The 25,568-nt window shown below is 35.8% G+C and overlaps 1 protein-coding gene across 1 annotated transcript in view; it reads right to left on the reverse strand.

The window, feature by feature from the left end:
- The window catches only part of LOC121410538 (THO complex subunit 2-like), a gene marked incomplete at its 5' end in the record, with an annotated part of 92,847 nt that overhangs the window by 18,005 nt on the left and 49,274 nt on the right, over positions 1-25,568 (reverse strand). The window contains 12 exons of the mRNA XM_041602696.1: positions 386-626; positions 1,322-1,463; positions 4,234-4,300; positions 6,293-6,408; positions 8,387-8,455; positions 10,337-10,468; positions 11,194-11,322; positions 13,992-14,149; positions 18,112-18,253; positions 21,218-21,344; positions 21,928-22,079; positions 22,931-23,095. Of these exons, the coding sequence (XP_041458630.1) occupies positions 386-626; positions 1,322-1,463; positions 4,234-4,300; positions 6,293-6,408; positions 8,387-8,455; positions 10,337-10,468; positions 11,194-11,322; positions 13,992-14,149; positions 18,112-18,253; positions 21,218-21,344; positions 21,928-22,079; positions 22,931-23,095 (1,640 nt within the window). The remainder of the gene's footprint in view (positions 1-385; positions 627-1,321; positions 1,464-4,233; positions 4,301-6,292; positions 6,409-8,386; positions 8,456-10,336; positions 10,469-11,193; positions 11,323-13,991; positions 14,150-18,111; positions 18,254-21,217; positions 21,345-21,927; positions 22,080-22,930; positions 23,096-25,568) is intronic.

Raw genomic sequence — 25,568 nt, forward strand, 5'->3', positions numbered from 1 at the left:
GATGAAGCAAAAGCAGTCTCAACAAGAAAATGAAAATAGATATTTTCTATGCTCCATTAAAGCATCAAACTAAGATTTTTCTTCCTGTAAAAAATGAGGAATGAACTTTTGGAGATACATGTGAAAGGTCACTAGGGTGAAATGCATGTTGATTTTCAGCAGGATCAGGTGGCATCCCCCTAAAATATAACAGTCAAAATTACTTGACAAGACCACGGTCACATTTCATACAGAGAGTCAACCTTTCCACTTTTTTAACTGTCATGGAAACCTTGATTATGAATGGCTGCTGTGACCTGTTACCATGATGGTAGGTTTTATAATAGCGAAGTTACTATCATTTGCAAACTTTAAACAGGCCCCTGGCCCTTTATCTTTCACTTACTTTAAATCTGATTTCTTAGATCCTGATGATGTGCTGGCACTGACACTGGCTGAGGATGTAGACGTCTTTGATGAATTACTACTCGACTTGGATGATGATGATGACGACGTTGATGACTTGCCCTGCAACTGAGATGATGACTTGACAGAGGACTTTGATGTGGATGATGATTTCGTCGTAGATGACGATTCTCTGTTGGACGACTTACTACTTGCTCCATGAACTTTTTCAGTATCAGCTTCTATTCAATAGTTTAATCAAAAGTTTCATGAATACTAAGCTTTAAAAGTACATTTGCATCAAAACAGGGGACTTATTCATGAAAATTGTCAGCACTGACAAGTAATCATTATCCAACAGTTACCATCAGATATATCACCTTGCTGATGAAACACTTTAAAAGAAGGTTGAAATGGGGGTGGGAACCATGAAATTATTTTATTCATCAAGATGGTAATAATGTGGTCAAATTCATTGCAGAATAAGATATATTTATTCAAACCATGGACAAGTAATGTGATCTGGAATGAGCACTATATCAGCTCTGATGTCAATATAAACGCTGAGATGGACTCATATACTCTTTTACTACAGAGTGAAGATAACAATCAACATTTAAGCAAACTTTATTGCAGTGTCTTAATGCATTTGAGAGGAAATTTTGATTGTGTAAATCTTGACTGTTATTAACTTCAATTAATAGCAAAACTACACAGGAGATAAACATAGGCCTACAGTCTATCCAAGAAACAAAATGGAAATTCATGCTAAACTTCAGCTATCTGATGAATGTGATTGTAAGTGTGACAGATTCAATACATAGATGAGATTTAAATAGGGAAACATTGTGCCTCGAATGTGAATGCTAAAAATGACTTAGAATGGGACTAGTTGCATGATCCCTGAATAGCCTGCAAGACTGCATAAGAAACAAACCTTTGCTAAGATGTTCCTTGCCTACACCATTGAGAATAGCATTACTGGTGCTACTGACTGATGTTGAACTGCTAGACGATGTGGCCTTCTTACTTGATGACTCTGAGGATTGGGTAGTAGACTGGGAGCTTGAAACTGGCTTCTGATAAACCAATATCAAATCACATTATAGAATATAAAGAGAAAATTATAAAGCCTGGTCCAAAGTACAAGATCCTTTGTGATCCAATTTTCAAAGTAAGTGTTTGATATGACATGAATAGTATTATCTAAATTTCAGTCTTTTTTGAGCCTCATAGTAGAAAAAAAGAGCAAATTCAATCCCACATCGTAATACTTTCAGCTGGGACTTAAAGCCGATTTGAACTTTACTCCAACCACAAGGTTCGCAACAAGGCAAATTCTGATTTTAGTGTTCCTAGCACTATGCCAAACTTCATATAAAATATTAAGTTTACTTCTTGAAACTTTCATCTTTAACTCAAGCATACCTGGGCTTTTTATTTACTTATTTATCTTTTTTTGGGGGAAGGGCATTATGACCCCCTCTAGATCTCGATTGTGTACTGTGCAATCACAACGACAATTTACATGCAGGTAGAACATTTCATAATCTAAGTGACTGCATAGGTCAATTGAACTTAATTCATTCATCATTCTAACTTATTCATGAAATCATAATTTTTGTTCTAATTTGCTTAATAAAGTTCCTATAAACTATTTGTTTGTGAATATATTCCTATCAATTGTAAATGAAAAAGATTCTGTCACCAACATTGAATTGTTATGAATCTTCTTGCCTTTTGAAAGACCCAGACCAGTGCAATTGACAAATTTATATTCAACGCTTGAAAGCCGAGTATTGTGCTTAAGAAAAACTAAAATTAACAGGTTTTGCTGGGGATTTGGACACTCGGCTTTCCATGCCTTTCTCCAGCCTCAAAACCTTGACTTCATGTTGTGTTAGAAGCGTGATTCAATAGGCTGTTACACTGAAACAAGTGGAATGCCTCTGGCAGTCTCGCCTGCATTAGGCAATTCGATATTGCAGCAGTGCTGACTTTGAAAACAGGTACTGAATAATTATTCACAAAAGAAAACATTCTTATGATAATAAAATACTATGTCAATTACCCAAAATGACCTTTGACCATGATCATGTGGTTTGTGAATTGTGCAAGACAATCAATCATATTTAATTACCATTGTGTATATGTTTCATTAACTAGATCCATAATTAGATCCATAAACTTTCAAAGTTATGATGACAATTCCACAATATCCACAACATTACCAAAGTTTATTGACCCTAAATGACCTTTGACCTTGGTAATGTGACCTGAAACTTGCACAGGATGTTCAGTCTCGCCTGCATTACGCGACTCGATATACCAGCAGTGCAAAGTTATGACGACATTTCAAAAACTTAACCAAGGTAAAGATTTTGATATTAATTCACCCAACATGGTCTAAATGACCTTTGACCCTGGTCATTTGACCTAAACCTCAGGCAGGATGTTCAGTAAAACTTGATTACCCTGACGCCTAAGTTTAATGATCTAATACTGTTATATATAAGAATTTTAAGAACAATTACATTCATTTATTTAGGTATTTCCTCTTTAAGGTATTCTTAGCATATAATGATTAAGAATATTCCAGAATGTAATCTTGGTATTTCTGGAATGTACAAGATAGACAATAAAAAGACTGCTAAACAAAAGAGCCTGCCAGCAATGGAAAATCACAATAAGATTGCTTTGTTTACATTGTTAATTCACTGAGGTCATTCCAGAGTCTTCTAGAACTGAACTGCTTTAGAAAAAAGGAGAATATTCTTTTTAAAGACAATACTAGAAGCTTCCACAATAGTGGAAATATATATTTATATGAACTGGCAGTTTCTTCGTTATAGCAGATGAAAACTCAAATTCACACCAGACTTTATGTCAGAGCACAGTTTATTTCCAACTGGAATACAACATTTATCTTCTGTGGAATTATTTGCATGCTTCAATTAACTCCTTGCAGTAACTTTGAGAGGAAGTCTCAGTTCTCATCGAGATCATCAAGCTGTTTAAATGAACGCTTTTCAACCCATGGACTGCTGAAATTGACTGTCATCATCAAATTTGTCTTCACAGACATTACAACTCATTACAGTGACTCTTGTCATTCATCGTGCTTCAACATCAATTTCATCATCGCCATCATTGTAAACTTTAATTTAAGGAATTTTCGCCAACCAACTTGGATTTTATCTAATTTAAGGACTATCATAACTTTTGAGTGCACATATAACTCTTCAAGACATGTAAGATGTTTATTTTTGTTTTTTTTACTGTATGATTAAACTATTTCCCTTAATAAAAGAAAAAGGAAATCAAATTCAAAACTAAATTTTCATGGTTATTTGTTGCAGTATCGTAACAATACTTTTAAGTTATGACAATTCAAAAACTTAACCTTGATTAAGGTTTCAATGTTGATGACGCCGCCGTTGCCGTCGGAAACGTGGTGACTATAGTCTCACTCTGCTATGTAGGCGAGTCGTGGTCCAGTGGTTCTGACTCTCGCCTTTCAAATAGAGGGTCATGGGTTCGAAGATACATGTTCAAATCCTGGCCATGACGTGTTTTCCTTCAGCAAAAAATTTATCTACACTGTGCTGCACTCAACCCAGGTGAGGTGAATGTGTACCCAGCAGGATTAATTCCTTGAATGCCAGAGCACTGAAAGACAGTTCGAGCTAAAGCCTAGGTAATAATAGTCATAACAATGCGCCTCGGAATAGATTGCTTCTAGATAGATCGCGCTATACAAATCCCTATTATTATTTTGCTTTCATTGAAAACAACTTGACAAGAATAATAGACTTCCTCTGTAATAGAAAAAATAAATTTTATACTCACATCTTTCAAATGAAACTTGTCCTCTGGGATCATGTGCTGTTTCCTTGTTTTGAGTTGGCCAGAGTAACTACAAGTTAATCATCGTTATCATACCATATCAATCCATGCTCGTAGCCATACCAGAGTTGATAGATATCAACAATATTCAATTCAATTCATTTCTTTACCATCCTTTAAAAATTAGTCACAAACACAAGAATGAAACGATACAACAAACAAAACATATTATAACCCTAATGTTACCAAATGGAATAGTTATAATAACAAGTGGAATGCCTCTGGCCATGTCACCTGCATCACGCAGTTCAACATAGTAGCAGTGCTGACTTTGAAAACTACTGTAACTCGCACAAGATGTTCAGTGATACTTGGTTACTCTTATTTCCACGTTTTATGAACTAGACCAATACACTTACAGAGATAGGATGGTAATTCAACAAATACCCCCAATGTGGCCAAAGTTCATTGACCTCACATGACCTTCGACCTTGATCATGTGACCTGAATCTTGCACAGGATATTCAGTGATACTTGATTACTCTTACATGTACATGTATGTCCAAGTTTCAAAAGTCATATCAATTAACTTGCAAAGTTATGATGGTAATTCAACAGATACCCCCATTATGGCCAAAGTTCATTGACCTTTGACCTTGGTCATGTGACCTATAATGTGCACAGGATGTTCAGTGATACTAGATTACTCTTATGTCCAAGTTTCATGAATCAGATCCAAAAACTTTTAAAGTTTTGATTGTAATTCAATAGATACCCCCAATTGGCCAAAGTTCATTGACCCTAAATGACCTTTGACCTTGATCATGTGACCTGAAACTTGCACAGGAAGTTCAGTGATACTTGATTACTATTATGTCCAAGTTTCATGAATCAGATCCAAAAACTTTTAAAGTTTTGATTGTAATTCAATAGATACCCCCAAATCGGCCAAAGTTCATTGACCCTAAATGACCTTTGACCTTGGTCATGTGACGTGAAACTCATGCAGGATGTTTGGTGATACTTGATTAAGCTTATGTCCAAGTTTAATGAACTAGGTCCATATATTTTCTAAGTTATGATGACATTTCAAAACCTTAACCTCAGGTTAAGATTTCGATGTTGATTCCCCCCAACATGGTCTAAGTTCATTGACCCTAAATGACCTTTGACCTTGGTCATGTGACATGAAACTCTAAAAGGATGTTCAGTAATACTTGATTAACCTTATGGCCAAGTTTCATGAACTAGGTCCATATACTTTCTAAGTTATGATGTCATTTCAAAAACTTAACCTCAGGTTAAGATTTGATGTTGACGCCGCCGTCGCCGTCGGAAAAGCGGCGCCTATAGTTTTACTCTGCTATGCAGGTGAGACAAAAACCTTGTCAGGGAAACCCAGTGTCCAAGTTAAACAAAAACAGTAAATACAAACACCAGTTAACTGATGTGCTGAAATTTGGTTGTGTAGTGTGTTAGTCCTTCATTTACCCTATTCACCTCCTACCAAAAAATAAAGTCCTTAATTCAACTAAAATGACAGGAAAAGGCATTTCAAAAGAAATATACCAAGTACATCAAAATTTACAATGGAGTAAATATATCGATATGACTGCTTTGTGTTACAGGGTCAAGGATAATTTCATAAATTCTCTTTAACTTCAAGAAAGACTGGAACCCCTCTCAGGAACTTGGCCATTCATTGTCTGAATTGAAACAGACTTGATATGACAAAAATAAAAAAGTTATCATAAATATCATTGATGCCAGTCAGTTTTACTCACTGAGGCAAAAGAACCCAGAACATGTTAAAACCTCATATATGATGCCGGAAACATCCTGGAATGGGAAGTTGTCAGGGCCTTAAAATCAGGCAAATGCCTGAAGACTGGCCTCTATGAAATATGTTGATGGGTGAATCAGCAACCTAGTTTTTGAGGATTGCTGACATTGGCAAAGATTTGATGAAAATCATGAAATATCTTAAGCAATGGAGGAAGAGAGAATATTAGAGAAAGAAACAAAGGGATGTGGGGGTACTTCAGTCAGGTACTGTACCTACCCCATTGCTAAAGCATAAATATCAGGTCTTTTTTCCTTCTCCTCTGTTCTGATCTTGTCAACTCTCTTCTCAAGTACCTGACCAAGGTTCTGCACCAATGGGAAGTATGGCAAGATCTGAAATAGGAAGATGTATCAAAGTGGGAATGCATTTAGTAAAAACATTACATATCGATATGACAGCTAAAATTTATTCTATACATTTAAAGAAAGTATGACAGTATTTCAAATAATTACGCAGTCTGTCCATTTGACAGATATCTTTATTAATCATTATCATTATGAACATGATCCTCATATATTTACAATAACATTTATATTATACAATCATGTAAGTCATATGATAGTCAACCTATTTCATCCTCATTTTGAATTACATTACTATTTTATAGTAAATACAAAAAAAGAATATTCTTTGCTCCTAAAAATGTGTACAGCAGGGATTCTCAAATGGTGGCACGCGCGCTACTTGTGGCGCACCGAGCCTTGCCGAGTGGCGCTTGGGAGCCGGTATTAAAAAAAGTAAAAATAAGGAAAAATTGGGGAGAAAAAATGTATCTACCAGTAACCTAAAAAAAAAAGGATTTAGTGATCATTTTAATACAAAGAGAAAACAGAAACTCTTTACTTGACACTTAAAATTGCTAATTGATTCCTCAAATTTTGTCCAATTTATCATTAAATAGCCCCTATCATGGAGGATCGATGGCGTTTTCCTTTTTATTTATTCTATGCTGTACAAAGTTTATGTGCCACACAAGTGATTTGAAAACCCTGTTTGTAGGATATCTATTTCAACGGCGAGAAATTTTTCCTTTTCCAGTGAGTATACGTTTTGGTTAAGAGTTAAACATCAAATATTATGATATTCAAAGAACATCCTGATCATAAAAGATTATGAATTTGGGACACAAACAAGCAGAAACTTTGTTTCCGGAGCCGATTAAAATCCGAAGTTGTAAAAGTGAAATACATGTATGCTCAGCTGTATTGCTTGCCATGATTGCCTGCATGCACTCTTACTTAACACGAACTGAACGAATGATACAACACGTGAGTTGATGTAATAGGTCCATGGTTGTAGAGAGAGGGGCAGTTTGGAGCGTCAATAGTGCAACGCCTAATTTTCAGACCTTGCAAAATCGGGGAACGTAACTTCAGCCACTGGCGTACAGATGGGGCTGGGGATTGCCTGCCCCCTCCCCCACTCCCCGTGCAAAGAAAAGGAAAAGGAGAGTTGAACATTGTATTATTTTTTAATATTAGGTCAAAATATAGATTTTTGTATTGAAAACTCCAATAAGTTGCTTCAGCTGCCATATCTAGCCCCCTCATTTTTTTTTACTCATTATGCCACTTGCTTCAGCCAAGAGATCTGGTGCAGAACAGTCTGAACTAGTGGTATCATTGGAATGTTGTGAAAAAATCACTGGTCATTTTTCTTTTCATATTAATATTGTGTAGTTTGTTGGTATTTGTATTTCTTCTGTTGAGATTAATTATAGCCCCTTTGGGCGATTTAAAAGGTCTCATATTTTTAAACTTCTGGGGGCTCTGCCCCTTCGACCCCCATTAGGGACCTCTGGATCCCCTCCGCTGATACATTGCTGGTTTGCGTAATGGATAGTGGAGCATTACAAATTCTCAACAAGAAATGTGGCGCTTCAAAAAAAGTAATTGAGAATGGCTGGTGTACAGTATAATAATGTTTCATAAGTGTGTTTTCTCCTTGCCCTCAACAACTTTTATCCTGACCAATTATCATATTTTATTATAGACAAACTGGGGATGTGTGTGTGGGGGGAGGTTATAAAAAAGCAAAGGACCTTTCTAAGGCGATATTCCTTCTAAAACACATGGAACAGACTTTTAAAGAGTTGCCTTATTATGGGGTACAAATCAAATTGCAAAAGACCTGTTAGAAAGTGGTTGTTTTAAGATGAAACTAATAAAAAAAAATTGAAAGTAAAATAAAGTACATGTTCCTGATGGTTGAATTTAAGTTGCACTTAACTTTAGAAGCTATTAGAAGTTAAATTCAGTGGCACCTCTGTCAATCCCCCCCCCCCCCCCACTGAGAAAAATATTACTATACCTTGGTTAGAAGTATAAGAGTATTCCTGATTTGAGTATACTCCTTGGATTCCAGACAAGCAACCACTGCCTGAAAAGGAAGATCACACACACCACCAACATTTACATATAACAAGCCAATATTTCTTGTATGCCATACATGATACTATTAATACCTCGGTCACCTTTGCTCTACAGTCGTTTTAGCATTTTTTATACCAGCTACAAATAGCTGGTTTGAAATAAAAATGAATAAAATGGCTGTCTTCGACTCAATGTACGCCTGCTGTAGAGCAAATGTGACCGAGGTCAATAGGTTTCACACTAATTTATCATATATTAGCAACCTCTATTCATAGTGGCTTTTCATATTTAAATTTGTTGAACAAAAATCTGTGGGCTTTGTGTGGTATAATAAGACAAAGTAGTGGTTTTAAAGATGTTTGATCAAGATGGAGATGATGGACAGCAGCCACGAGCAATAAACTGGCATGAATAGGAGACAATGCATAACAATAGAACCTATTCTAGGCAAGATTTGGTGGATCAAATCAATAACAGGACATGAACATTGTGCATTACTCAATCGAAAACACTTCTCTCACTCTCTAGCTGATCCCTTCACTTCTTTGGAGATTTCTTAACCCTAAATAGACTGGGCTATTTCGACGCCTAAGAAGACTGGGGGGGGGCTGATTCAGCCCCCCCTTATGATCTCGGCCGTCGATCGCGCGATCGCGACGAAAATTGGCACATGCGTTACCCATGGCATTATCTACAAAACTATAACATCAAATTCTGCAAAAAACTCATGTTTGATTAATTATGCTAATTTATGCGTAAAATCATAAGTTTGCTGTAATTAATAAAATAATGCCCCTGAAATGCTAATTTTTGTTTCACATACTCTAGATAGGCATCTGATCAAATTTATTTTTAAAAAATTTCAACATCACATTTATTTTCTTATGTATTCTATTGTTTTCTAAATTTCTTATGTATTTCTTTGTTTTTCGACTTATTGTTTTTTATTGTTTTTTCAATGGAAATTGTCGGGGACTTTATTTGGACCATAAAAAAGATAAAATTAATTGATTTTAAGCAGTAAAAGAAAAAATAATGATACATTTATGAATTTTGGTTAAAAACACTATTTGCATTGGATTTGTACACAAATTCACGTTTTTGAGTAATTTTGGGTGTGCATGCACTTACGAAATGTTGCGTAATTTCGGAACCGCGTACCCGGGGGTCACAATTTTGGTCTCAAAAGTTGCGCGAGACTTGAAAGTAAAAAGTCAGTGAGTGACGCGGTCAAAAAAATTTGCGCGGCGGATTTATCACGAAAAATGTCGAGGGGGGGCTGAATCAGCCCCCCCCCAGTCTTTTTAGGGTTAAGTCCAATCATTATACTATTATATAATTATGATATAATGCACTAACATTGTGCCATCTTTCTAGTCCAATTATTCTGAGACACATCCATTCTACTCACTAACAAATCAATTAACTTTACTGATATCAATTAACTATACTGTGGTTTTCTCCAATTTTTTATCAGCATTACATGTAGTAAATGAAATTCTTGTGTCTGAGGTTACATGATCTAGCATCACAATAATATTTGTTTTGAATTCCAGATATTCTCAAAGAATATATAGCCATTGGGTGATTTCAAAGTGAATATATATCTAATTAGACGTAGTATCATGTGTTTGCTGTATTAATTCACTCTTCTAAATATTGACGTTATAAGAAATAATGTTCTGTAGCAGCAACATTGAATATTTTATTTACTATTTATGTCACCATGGAGAAATACCTTAGGAACAAAAGTATGGAAAAATCAATGCGTAACCAAAATACACTCAGTAGAGGATTGAAAGCATCAAAGGTAGATTAAATGATTAAAAAATTGATGTTTTCCATTAAAATTTGAAAAGTATACCAGGGAGTTTGTAATTGTTCTTACCTTTGTCAGTTTGTACTGCCATTTATGACAGACATGTCTGAAGTTTTCATAGTCCAACTGATCTGCCTTGTTACTTGACTCTGTACCACTTGCTCTAAGCACCGTTACAAAGCCAGGAAAGTTGCCACATTCCTAAAAGAATACAAATAATTACCAACCTTAACTAAAGGTGTATTGTGAAGGCGGTGTAAAAAAAAATAGGTCAGAGACCTATCTTTCCGCAGAAAATTTAAAAATGTATTTACATTGAAGATTCTCCTATTTCATGTGGAATAAACGGGATAATAGGAAAGATGCTGAGTTAGTCTACAAATGTAGACCCACATCTGCAGTGTGTACTACAGCTGATTCATGGAGTCTGCATAGCAGACTAGGTCTACTATGGCTCGCTTCGCTCGCCCTTTTATGCTGGTTTGCTTCGCAAACCAGTAGCAGATCCAATCTCACAAACCATTCAGAGTCTGCATTGCAGACTAATCCTGAGTAGGATTTGTACTTAAAGATGCAGCAGAGAACATGTTTGAAATATTCTTCTTAAAGAAATATTTATCATAATTTGGGTCGTATGAATAAATATTTTAAAGGGGGCCAGGGAACTATTATATCCCTTGTTCAAACTTTGTGACTTTTGGAAAACAAGCCACATTTTCTTTGTGTCATGTGCCAAAGCCTACATCATATTCATAAATGTAGGTGCGTCACTCTTTTTATACTTGTTTATCCCATTAAGTAAAATAATAATAATAATAAAAATAGTAAAAGTCATGTAAAAATTTGTGTAAAAACATCTTTACGGCACTCTCGATTGATCGATCGAAAAAAAAACCTGTCAAATTTACAAAATACTGAAATCTAACCTTCTCATATATTTCCTTATCCCTATGCCATCTCATGACTGTTTCCATCATTGCACATAGGAACCTGCCATACCGACTGGCTTCATGCTCTGTACAGCTGGCTACAGTGTAGGTGATATCCTGAAATACCTGTAAAGATACAAGATAAGATGTAGATAAGGTGTTATAAAACACATACTCCAAATGAAGAACTAAACTTATTATTTGTGTAGGGCTCTTACAAAAAACATTACCTTACATAATAACAAGGAAAAGAGTGACAAAAGCAACATTTTATATTGATATTTATAAATGTCAGATGTTTCTTGAAAAATTGCCAAAGAAGGAAAGTTGCCAATCAGTACCGACCGCACAGAAACATTAGCGCTAACAGAGCATTAACAGCACTGTTAGCGAGGAAGCATAATGTTAGCCCAATCACTAGCTAGAGCTGTTAGACTAACCTTACAAGGTCGCACAGAAACTAACATTAGCGCTAATGTTTGCACTATTCACTTACATTGCCAAGGGCACCGATAGTGACAATGTTAGTGAATATCTATTGCGTATCTTACATAAAACTTGTCTTCTTTTTATATCAAGTGCTTTAAAATAGAAATAGACAGAATTAAAAGTGTACTCCAGTCCAAAGGCGGATCAAGTTTCTTACAAAAGGGGCCCGGAAATGGGGGGGGGTCACATAGAGTTTGACAAGCAAAAAAAAGTTTTACGTCTAAAATTAAAGGTATTGTTGTCCCAACAAAAATTGACATGCAAAAATAGGGGGTTTTATTGCTTCAAAAGGGGGGCACACTTGGGTAAAAATGGCTGGCATGTTTACATTAAAAATTATTGCTTTGGATCGGCCAATGCTCCAACCCCCAATAAGTATGGGAGAAAACAGAATGAAATTAGATGAGAAGACTGTAATTACGATCAATAGCATAATTCTCCAGTGGAAAATAATGAAGAAAGACAAATGAAATATGAATTGAATGAAGTGAATACTGTACAGTATTTTTGAAAACAATGATGCCTATCATGCCTATCATGCCACCATGAATACCCTAGTATAGAATTACGAAGCCAAGTCCCATTTTTTTGTTTTAATGATTATTATTACATGTACCTTGTTTTCCCCCATGTTGTGATTATGATTGTGCTTGCAAAACCAATATAAGTCATTAATAAACAAGGTCCCATAAACTCATTTATTCCACTGTAAGAACAAATTCAGTTTAAATGAACATGATTTCATATATACAAACATGGACCTATGAAGAGATGGATATTCATCGCTTCGACAATGAATTAACTTACAGGTGACTGTAATTGTCATCTGAATAACATTCTCTTCAAACTAGTCTTCTTTGGTCCTATGATCATCACCGTGAGAAGGGACTGAAGCAGTTCGTGATTGGACATTCATATTTCACAAATTATAGGCGCAGTTGATAACAAATCAATGAAATAAAGGAAAATCGATGTGCAGTTTTTGTTTACCTTAGGTAATCTTAGTTCCATGTGTTTTATTTAGGGAAATATTAGAGGCAATATTGTGATTGAATGTTTACCATTTAAAATTCTATTTCCCGAGTTTCTCCATAATATTCCAGATATACATGGCACATAACTTTTATAGATTATGTATCTCTTAATGTTATTGAGGTCCTAAGGTGTGAGCGATAGTTAGCGGATCGAATAATATCATATATTTTCATATCATAAAAATCGTCTGCTCTCAAGTTTGCTGCTCCATATATGAAGCATGTCGACTGAGAGTCACACGCTGAAACAGGGTATCAGCAAACAAAAATCAGGATCGGGAAACTGTTCCGTTTTGGGGTGATCAGATACCCTTGGTAGTCATGGTCATTGCTATTGTAACAACACCTGTATGTTCTCATTAAGATGCATATAATCAGATGACGATGACTATCATTGGATCAAAGAAATACTCGCGTTAATCGTCCATTTTTTTCATTGGTCCATGATACACATTAATAAGTGGAGAAATGACAAATGACATCATCAGCTCGCCTATAGAAAATATAATATATAATAAAATTTTTACGTAAGTTATGCAAAAAAAACATCACATAGTTTTAAATGCATTTTTTGTATTTTATTAATGTTCAATTGTTTGTATGACTATACTCCACATCCTGCTTCCCGATATACACCTCCATAGAAGGAAGTCATTCTTCCACTTTAGTGGCAAACCTATATAGCCCCCTTCCTTTATCAAAAAATTATTGATTTTGCCATTAATAGATCATTTTTTTCATGGATGTTAAGGTTTATGTATTATGTTAAAACATGGACCTACTATGGTTACAATAATCAGAATTCAGTAATCAATACTGCGGTACAATCTCATCACAAAGTAAGAAACAATGTTGCAAATCCGAGCCCCTGTTTAATGAGAATAATACATTGAGCCTATGGGATAAAGGCCCTGACATTGTATCAATCCGCACATCATCACTATAGTACGTCATAGATTTTGCCTATCTATAATGCTCAAACCCACTATCAACACTTGTGCATAACAGCGCTTTCTGTGCGTTCATTCTGCTCATGGTGTTAGTGGCTGATTTGTTAGTGACTTGTTAGCGCTAACACCTTCACGAACAGCGTTTCTGTGCGGTCGCTACAGATAATTTGCAAATATGCCACATTAAAATGTACTAAATGGTGCCAATTGGTACCTGGCATATGCAAGAAATCTCATTGAATCAGATATTTTAACAAATAAAGGCATTCTAAAATTACTCTGCATTAAAGCCTATTGTCTTGAAAAAAAGGAGATTTCTTACCCGATCATAACACAAAAGAGTAGAGAAATTTGGTGTCTTTAGCTTATGAACAGTCAGAACAAACTTTGCACAATAGAGGGCATCACTGGCTGAGAAGCAGCAACGTGGGAAGACACACAGCTGTAGAAACTGTGTGATGGTCTCATTCTTTGTTGAACCTGCAATGTAGTGATAATTATTGGTTGAAATGCACAGATTCAAAATGCATGCTGGACGGAGTATGAATGAGCATTGGGACCTATAGTTATACTAATCAGTACAATTTTCAAATTGCTTCCCCCACATAAATGCCTTGAATACACATATTTGAGCGCAGATAAATATAAGCCCTGGCAATTCATTATTTTCTTCAATTGATGTAATGTATCATATATGAGAGTCATATATGAGTCACTAATGGTTGGTTAGGGATAGCACCATTAATGTTTCTTGTGAAAATTAGTATTTCACATACCGTATTATCCGGTGTATAAACCGCGGCTTTTCTCCCGTTTTATAATCTTGAAATATTGGGTGCTGTTTATTCACAGAAACAACAAATTTTCATCGGAAAATTGACTGCGTTTTGTTGGTGGTATTACGTATATATTTGAACCAACAATAATATAGAATATTTAATGTATAATTATTTGTTGTTTACTAAAAATAGGGAGTATATTTTGCGAAGCTTTCTTTGAAAAATCTTCTTTGTAAAGATTGGTTTATATTATTTATTTAACTACTATCAATTTAAAAATATTTTCCAAAAAAACCTGATTGTTTTGTGATGAAAACACGGAAAATACGGTATTCAAACATGAGGCAAATTACAGTAAATCATTATTTGACACAAACATCACAACACTCAGCCAATCAAAAAAAAATTAAAAAACATGAAGTCTAAAATGATGTCTTTTATCCATTATTACACATCAGCAACATCTTTACAAACATAATGGGGAAAAAATATCAACATCAACAATACCTTCACACTGTCTTACATGGTTTATTCACAGATCAAAATCTAGAATGTATCTTCATCAAGCCTTGAAATAAGCACCTGTGAGCCGGGGGCAATTTTTTTTTTTAAATTGCCCCCGGCTCACGGGTTTTTTACAGGAACCGGGGGCAATTTTCTGGAACCGGGGGCAATTAAAAAGTATATATATATATAAAACGGTGAACCACACCACAAATTTGTTTATAGTAAGCACAGCTCCTGTAATTTTTTAAATAGTACATGAATAGCATATGCTAAGTATTAGGCTTATTCAAACATTTAAGAAATCAGATTTAAATGTTTAAGTGTGTTTTGACACTCTACCTTCCCTTTAGAACCACACACACACATGGGCTAATTCATTTTCATCTTTAATGAACCACGATCAACGAACCCCCCCCCAAAAAAAAAAAAAAAATCTAAATAAATGAATAAAATAAAAATATAGAGAGAGAGAGAGATGAAGAGAGAATTCAGATCAAATAATAAATTTAGAAAAAAATAAATAATTTTAAGGTTTTTTTCATGGTTAGAATCACGGGTGTGGGTGAGTGTTTGTGTGTGATTGTGACTGTGAGGTGCACTTGGATTGCATATAAATTATGCTAAAGAAATGAAGAAATGAAATCAATATCTAACTCAGTCTATTCAAATTCCAGCACATATACATGTAGCCACAGGCTACGTAGGCCTACATGTATCTTGTGTATTGTAGGTTCATGTACACGTGCCAAGTTTTTCACAAGTTATTTGAAAACGCAGATCTCCACAGAAAATGCCTTTCACTCTTGGAGAGTCTAAATTCGGTGAAAATGTATTCATTAATAACTTAAATATTCATCACAATGAAGAAATCATAAAGTTTTTTTGACAGTTTTCAAAAATTAACATGAAATCTAAACTCCATCTGAAACGGAAAATCACCATCACTTAGGCCATTACTGATAGAATTCTCACCCAGAGCTCTGGAAGAGATTATGAGCTCAAATTGGCTAGCTAACACCACACTCAAGTGCACGGCGTCCTCCTATTTTTTTTTTTTAGATGGAGCCTTGTTTGATGATTTATTGTCTGATATTTACCCCTCTCCAAGAAAGTAATTAAAAAGCTACAATTCACAACTATAAGCGAAGTGACTTTTTATTATTAAGGCTCCGTTTCAACAAGCAAAGTCGGCGACTGTGAGGATAAAAGACTCGCACATCTAATGCTGTGAACAGGGATTTATCTCCTGTGCAATTCGAATTACTTTATCGCAGAATTGTGATATCCCAATTTGGAAATGTGTGCATTAGAAACTGGACATGGTGAAGTATGGAAAAACCGCTACCGGAAGCACGCGCGCACATGTATTACAGGAAAAAAAGACGGACGTAGCTCACTTTTTATGGTACAGAAAAAAACACGCACTTGGCAATTTTAGACTGTGTTCATCGTAAATTGAAAGTTACTTGATTTTGGCTTTTCAGATATTTAAATTACATGTATGATATGGCTTCACTGCTCACTCACGGCGGGCGCAATTACCTGGAAAATATTTGCGCCCGGTCATCAAAATTTTGATGATTTTGGGGCTTTATGGGCGCAATTGATGGCTTTATGAGCGCGAATTTGCACTCAGCGCCCACTTATTTCAAGGCTTGATCTTCATACTCTTAACCCTAAAAAGACTGGGGGGCTGATTCAGCCCCCCCCCCCCTTGACATTTTTCGTGATAAATCCGCCATGCGAAATTTTTTGACCGCGTCACTCGCTGACTTTTTTTCTTTCAAGTCTCGCGCAACTTTAGAGACCAAAATTGTGACCCCCAGGTACGCAGTTCCGAAATTACACAATATTTCGTAAGTGCATGCAGACCCAAAATTACTCAAAAACGTGAATTTGTGTACAAATCCAATGCAAATGGTGTTTTTAGCCGAAATTCATGAATGTTTTATTTTTACTTTTACTGCTTAAAATCAATTAATTTTATCTTTTTAATGGTCAAAATAAAGTCAATGATGATTTCCATTGAAAAACAATAAAAAACAAAAAGTCAAAAAACAAAGAAATACATAATAAATTTAGAAAACAAAAGAAAATAAATGTGATGTTGAAAATTTTGAAAAATGAATTTAATCAGATGCCTATCTACACTATGTGAAACAAAAATTAGCATTTTAGGGGCATCATTTTATTAATTAGAGTAAACTTATGATTTAAAGCATAAATTAGCATAATTAATGAGCAATAAGATTTTTCGCAGAATTTGATAATATAGTTTTGTAGATAATGCCATGGGTAACGCGCATGCCAATTTTCGTCGCAATCTCGTGATCGACGGCCGAGATCATAGGGGGGGGCTGAATCACCCCCCTGTCTTATTAGGTGTCCAAATAGCCCAGTCTATTTAGGGTTAAAGATGATCTTCTTTTTTGACAGACAAGATAGGGCAAAACAATTCACTCAGGAACATCAAAGTACCATCCAAGTAATATTTATTGCTCATTCAATGTGAAAATTCTTAGCCAGATCCTTGAGCTTCCTGATGGGTGCTTCAGTTCAGTGAGAGGTCAGTCGCACCTATGCATCACTGCACTGGTTAGATCATGTGCTTGTGATGTGTATTACCGCATATTCATCATTCACATTACATGTTAAAGGTCATGAGCATGCTGACGTTTCAGCATGACTCTAATGGGGCATTGCTAGAAAGTTGAGTTGCAATTGATTTCAAATCGACTGCAAATTTGCAGCCGATCCCAATCGACTGCAACTAGCAATCAATCGCCAATTTGTATTGCAAAAAAAATCCTTGCGACTGAACGTAATTTGCAGCTGATTTGCAGACGATCTGCAGTATTTTGCAGCTCAATTTTGAGAGCTACACTCAATTTGCATTCAAAGTTTTTTGCAGCACCCGATAAGTCACACGTAACTATTACTGAACACCCCCTAGGTCCCTGTTGCATAAAAATTAATACCATTATGGTAAATCTCGCAATCCGATGGTAACGGAATCCTTGATTTTGATTGGTTGGTGACCAGCACTACCATGGTACTAGTTACCATAATAGTAAATGTTATGCCAAGAGGCCCTGGTGTACTATTTTGTATACCACATTATGCAGAGATGAGAAGAGTAAAAGGTAGGTTGCTTACGTGCGGTGAACCATGTCTCACACTCCTTCTTAAGACGGGCCTCTATCCTCTGACAATGTTCCTGTTGCTTTCTTTCTTCATCCTTTAGTCTCTCAATAATGATAGCATATCTCTCCTTTTCTTTCTTCCTTTTAGCTGAGGCCTATATGAAGCATTAATGTACCCATATGACAAGGTAAAAGTAAAGTAATACAGATACATGTATAGAAATTACTCACAAACCAGCGAAAGATAAGACAAGTGGAATGCTTCTGGCCCTCTCAACATAGCAGCAGTGCTGACTTTGAAAACTACTATAACTCACACACGATGCTCAGTGATACTTGATTACTCTTATGTCCAAGTTTTATGAACTAGACCAACATACTTACAAAGTTATGACAGTAATTCAACAAACACCCCCAATTCGGCAAAGTTCATTGACCCTAAATGACCTTTGACCTTGATCATGTGACCTGAAACTTGCACAGGATGTTGAGTGATACTTGATTACTATAATGTCCAAGTTTCATGAATCAGTTCCAAAAACTTAAAGTTTTGATTGTAATTCAACAGATACTCCCAAATTGGCCAAAGTTCATTGACCCTAAATGACCTTTGACTTTGGTCATGTGACGTGAAACTCACGCAGGTTGTTTGGTGATACTTGATTAACCTTATGTCCAAGTTTAATGAACTAGGTCCATACAATTTATAAGTTATGATGACATTTCAAAAACTTAACCTCAGGTTAAGATTGTGATGTTGATTCCCCCAACATGGTCTAACTTCATTGACCCTAAATGACCTTTGACCTTGGTCATGTGACATGAAGCTCTAATAGGATGTTCAGTAATATATAAATAGCGAATAGGCATGAGTGCAATGGTGCGAGATTTCGCATGAGGTGAAAGAAAGATGCTCTATTCAACGAGGCGTTAGCCAAGTTGAATAGAGCGTTTCTTTCACCGAATGCGAAATCTCGCACCATTGCACGAATAAGACTATTCGCTATTTGTGTTGTACAACGCCTCGGAATCTAGCGATAATATGGAAAAAACAAGAGTTTTTTCCCTCCAGTAATCTACGAAAAGGGAGCAAAATATTGAAAGCGAAAAGCTAAATCCCACAAGCTGGGCCCACAAGCGCACATGATCTTGGACAGCAATGCGCATTTAGCCAGCGGGTTGTACTTATTATTCAATGAAATCGCATTGTGACGTCACCTCCTAAAGCCATGCAATGGTACATTTTGGATGGTACGTTTTGGATGGTACGTCTTGTGTCCAACGGGATGAATGTGTGACATTCAGCCTCCCATTTGATCGCGTACAACAAGCTAAGTAGGCGTTGTACAATACTTGATTAACCTTATGGCCAAGTTTCATGAACTAGGTCCATATACATGTACTTTGTAAGTTATGATGTCATTTCAAAAACTTAACCTTAGGTTAATATTTGATGTTGACGCCGCCGCAGCCACCGTCGGAAAAGCGGCGCCTATAGTCTCACTCTGCTATGCGGGTGAGACAAAAACCATCTTAATCTTTAATAAGTAAAACTGATAAACATGCTTATTTTCTTAACCAGCAAAAAGGAAAAGGATTCTGAACCTGTAAGGATCAATTCCACCCCAGAAAATTGTTTATTTGAATCGATATAGAAAAATCAAACAAACAACACTGCAAATTTCATCTAAATCAGAAGTAAAATGAGAAAGTTATGACATTTTTTCGCTTATTTTTCACAAAACAGTTAAATGCACAACTCAGCGATATGGAAATGAGAGAGTCGAGGATGTCCATCACTCACTATTTCTTTTGTTTTTTATTGTTTAAATAATACAATATTTTCATTTTTACAGATTTGACAATAAGGATCAAATTAACTTAATCATAAACTGTTGTACAAATAAATAGTGAGTGGGTGACGTCATCAGTCTTCCAATTTGCATACCGACCAGGATGTGCATATAACTGTTTTCTGAAATTTAAAGGGGAAGTTCACCCTGACAAAGAGTTTATTGTAAAAATAGCAGAAAAAATAATAAAAAATATTGCCGAAGGTTTGAGAAAAATTCATCAAGTAATTAAAAAGTTATTAGAATTTCAATTATTTGATTTTTGACGTCATATGCGAGCAGCAATCCTACATAGCGAATGGTAAAAAAACAATGAAATGTCATTTTCTCAGAAAATGGAAAATGGTTTTCACTGTACCTTTTGTATATCAATAGACAAATCATTTCACACCCGATCATGAATAGATAACAAAATTAAGTCATCAGGAACCATACAAAATTTGAAATTCATGCATTTTATATTACATAACACATGGGGCAGCTGCTCGTTTATGACGTCACAAATCCAAAACTTTGAACTCTAATAACTTTCTTACTCTTTGATGGATTTTCCTCAAACCTTCACCAATATTTTTTACTATTTTTTCTGCTATTTTTACAACAAAGTTTTCTTCAGGGTGAACTTCCCCTTTAAGCGAAAGTTTAAAATGTCATAACTTTCTTATTTTACTCCTTTGAATGAAATTTTCAGTGTTTTGCTTTTTGGATTTTTCTCCTTTTTTCTAAAACTAGTCCCCTAAATAAATCATGATTATTCTGTATTAATCCACATATTTGATTTATGTGATTAGTCATAACAGGACATGACATGAGTAAGGACCTGTGAAGAAGAAGGTCTTGTACAATTCATGTATTGATATAGAAAATTACACTATTTATTCGTTCAATTATTTCCAGCATTAATTAACTGTATTCATTCATTTTGTTTTACTTACTCTTTTCAGTATTTATTTATTAATTCATTTATACAATTATTTATCATAATTATCATTATTATTATCATTATAGTCATTATCATCATTACTATCTATTATCATTTTCCGATTTTTAAATGTATATATATATATATAAATTCATTTATCTATCTTATATTGGGGGGTCATGACAAAAGGACTACCTGGTATCATCCCCTAACAAGGCAATTACATGCTTACATGCAGATGACCTGGTACACATCAACACACAATTCGAATGTTAACCCGTTTTTCACTAAACCTAAACAAGTTTGAAATCGATTTCAGTCACACAGAAGTTATGGATTCTCACCAATTCTTTGTTGTCGTCAACATTTGCCATGGTAACCTTGATCTTATTGATTTCTTTGTCATAGCTTGGGCTCGGAACATGAAGGTCATACATGGACAGAGTCCAGAAGCTAGCATAGAACTGTGGGCTGTAAAGAAATGTGGACAAAAGGATTTTAATTAAAAAATTTAATGGGTACATAATCAAATTACATTCTCTCATTGCCCCTCAATCCACATCTCTACACAAAGCAAATGCACACATAATTTCAATAAACATTTAACAAATCACACAAGTTAATAAGATATGTCCAACCAATCTTGACTTGCACAGAGGCCCTACTTGAATGTGATTACTGTGAGCAATTATATCAATTGAAATATTAATAATTACAGTTGTAGAAATGAAAATAAAAACTCCATTTCACAAGAATCTCCGACCTCTTTCCTATGATTTGCACAGATAAACAAAAATATGTGGGAACTGATTTGGGCAGAAAACAAGTTACTGATCACTAATATGCCAAACAAGCATGGCATTTTGTCAAGAGGTTCCTTGCCAAGCAATAATAATACATTTGTTCATGTGGTAATTTATAGCTTCAATAGTTCAATTTGATTATGTCACAAGGCTAGGCTGCTGGCTATGGAAAGGACTTCATGAATTAGAATGGGTCTTACGTCCACAGTTCGACTGCTTGTGGATAAATATCAAATAATTTCAAGACTTGCCTGATATCATCCCAGACTTTGAGAGGATGGAAGGAATTTATTCCCTCAGTCAATGGAGACATAACAGCTTGGGATGCCTGGACGTATCGTTGGGTGCGGTTACTTGGTGTTTTACTGCTCTTTTCCAGTCGCCGTAATTCATCTACCTTTGACTATTTAAGAAGATAAAGCAAAATCAAGAAATTGTAAGAGTCTTATTATTTGCAGAATCTATCAAATTTGTTTATGCATACCGATCTTTGAGCTGTATAAGCTGAATGAAATAACTTCTACACACAAAAGTACAGCTACACTTTGGTGGTATACATGTACATGGCTTCTTATGGTATACACTGGAACACTTGACTCCCTCCCAAGTGTTGACTATGAGTACACACTGCATGGATACACAGCAATAATCTTCAATCCCTCCTGGTTTGCTCTCTGGCACCCTAGATTTCGTCCCTCTATTGGTGCCAACCAACAGGTATACAATAGTATCCTTGACCCCTCCCTAGCTCTACTCAATGTGGTTACACACTAGTACCTTTAACCCTCCCTAGGGTATATACTGGTTACCTTGAAGCAATCTCTTGTGGTACAGTATTATCTTACATACTGGTACTCTTAATCCTTAATAGACTGGGACATTTTGATGCCTAAGAAGATGGAGGGAGGGGGGAGTGGGGCTGATTCAGCCAGTTTAATTAATCTTTAATGATCTTGTGGATCACCCGATCATGACAAAAATTGGCAAGAGTGTCGAAAATTTTGTCGGCTACATCAGGCCCCTCCCCCATCCCCGTCTTATTAGGATTAATCCTATTCCTAGGATGCAGGGTTAGGGCTGCAATAGGGTTTTCAGTTGGGTTTAGGGTATAGTGTTACACCTAGGGTTGGGGTTGAAGTTGGTCATTTGATTAGTGTTTGGAATTCAGAGCGGACCAATCTCATGGAACCCCTCTAACATACTCCTGGACTGTGTGAGATATACAAGAATTCCATGGAATCCACGACTACTCACCTGTATATTGTTGGTACACATTGGTCTGTAGAGAAAGAAGGCACTCTCAGGAGTGATATGATAGTTGGTGACCATGTTGACTAGATCAGGGAAGTGCTTGGAATAGTCTTCTATACTCAGTAGGTTGGATAAGAACCCACCTAGCTGTACAAGAGTATCTTGGCACTGCAGGAAACAAGGGCACACCAAAACATAAAAGGGCCATCACACTTTATTCCAAAAATATTCACTATAATCATACACTTTTAAATCACTTTCGTTTAGAGCACAAAAAAAACTGTTCAAATAATTCCCCTCATATCATGCTCCACATGGATAAAAGGAGATGATGAAAGAAAAAAAAGAGATACTTAATATACATGAAGTTAATTGCAGCGATTACACATGCAATAACATGAAAAACAATGACAACATACAATTACTATTCCCATTTGCACCTTTTACTAAAACAATAAGAAATATGCATTCCTTGTAATCATTTAGCAATGAAGGAAAGAGAGTGATATAAAATCATCTAAAACAAGCATGGGAGAAAACAGAAAAATAAACAAGTGGAATGCCTCTGGCCGTCTCACCTGCATCACGCGGTTCAATATAGCAGCAGTGCTCACTTTGAATACTACTCTAACTCGCACAAGATGTTCAGTGATACATGGTTACTCTTATTTCCCTTTTTTATGAACTAGACCAATAAACTTACAGAGATATGATGGTTATTCAACAAAAAAAACCCAACATGGCCAAAGTTCATTGACCTTACATGACCTTTGACCTTGATCATGTGACCTGAAACTCGAACAGGATGTTCAGTGATACTTGATTACTCTTATGTACAAGTTTCATGAATCAGATCCATAAACTTTCAAAGTTATGATGGTAATTCAACAGATACACCCAATTCGGCCAAAGTTCATTGACCTTTGACCTTGGTCATGTGACCTGAAACACGCACAGGATGTTCAGTGATACTTGATTACTCTAATGTCCAAGTTTAATGAACTAGACCAATAAACTTTCAAAGTTATGATGGTAATTCAACAGATACCCCCGATTCGGCCAAAGTTCATTGACCCTAAATGACCTTTGACCTTGGTCATGTGACGTGAATCTCATGCAGGATGTTCAGTGATACTTGATTACTCTAATGTCCAAGTTTAATGAACTAGACCAATAAACTTTCAAAGTTATGATGGTAATTCAACAGATACCCCCGATTCGGCCAAAGTTCATTGACCCGAAATGACCTTTGACCTTAATCATGAGACCTGAAACTTGCACAAAATTTTCAGTGATGCTTGATTACTATTATGTCCAAGTTTCATGAATCAGATCCATAAACTTTCAAAGTTATGATGGGAATTCAACAGATATCCCCAATTCGGCCAAAGTTCATTGACCCTAAATGACCTTTGACCTTGGTCATGTGACGTGAATCTCATGCAGGATGTTCAGTGATACTTGATCAACCTTATGTCCAAGTTTCATGAACTAGGTCCATATATTTTCTAAGTTATGATGACATTTCAAAAACTTAACCTCAGGTTAAGATTTCGATGTTGATTCCTCCAACATGGTCTAAGTTCATTGACCCTAAATGACCTTTGACCTTGGTCATGTGACATGAAACTCTAATAGGATGTTCAGTAATACTTGAATAACCTTATGGCCAAGTTTTATTAACTAGGTCCATATACTTTCTAAGTTATGACATCATTTCAAAAACTTAACCTCAGGTTAAGATTTGATGTTGACGCCGCCGCCGCCGCCGTCGCCGTCGGAAAAGCGGCGCCTATAGTCTCACTTTGCTTCGCAGGTGAGACAAAAAACAGATCAACAAAAGTTTGACATAAAATCGGACAAATAATGAGAAAGTTATGAGCATTTGAATATTGCGATCACGAATGCTATGGGGATCCTCCAATTGACAATACGACAAAGATGTGTGATGTCACTTGTGAACAACTTTTCCCATTACTTTAGTATATATTTCACTTAAATTGCCTCTTTTATCACATCTATCGGTAGATCATGTGTTCTTTCCAGAGGAGGGCATGTAATACAGATTTTTAAAGGATACATCATGGATACAGAGTTTGTATCACAATAAGAAACAGCAAAAAGAGACATTTTGAGGGTATTTTATAGTCCATCAAAGGGGAAGTTGTTCACATGTGACATCACACATCCTTGTCACATTGCCAATATTCAAATGCTCATAACTTTCTCATTATTTGTCTGATTTTTCTCAAACTTTCTTCGTTCTTATTCTTTGATTTTTCTGTTTTGACACACGCCTACTTGTTCCAAAGGTTTCATTCCCCTTTCGACTGTGTTATTTAACCCTGAAAGGATTGGACCCCCCCCCCAACGCTTCGCACGATATTTCCGAAACGAAAAAAGATATTTAATTAAAATTTAATAACTTCTTTTTGAAGTCTGATGCAACTTTTGAGACCAAGCATTCAGAATTTTTTCATACTTGCTTGTAGTTTATGTGGTAAAGAATGTGCACACCAAATTTCGGCACAATCGTGCGAATAGCAACCAAGATCAGAATGGAGCATCATGACCCCCCCCCCCCCCCCATCCTCAATACATCCCAAATAGCCCAATCCATTGAGGGTTGTTCTCTGTAAGC

The sequence above is a fragment of the Lytechinus variegatus genome, chromosome 1 (genome assembly GCF_018143015.1).
Source record: "Lytechinus variegatus isolate NC3 chromosome 1, Lvar_3.0, whole genome shotgun sequence".
Lineage (NCBI taxonomy): Eukaryota > Metazoa > Echinodermata > Echinoidea > Temnopleuroida > Toxopneustidae > Lytechinus > Lytechinus variegatus.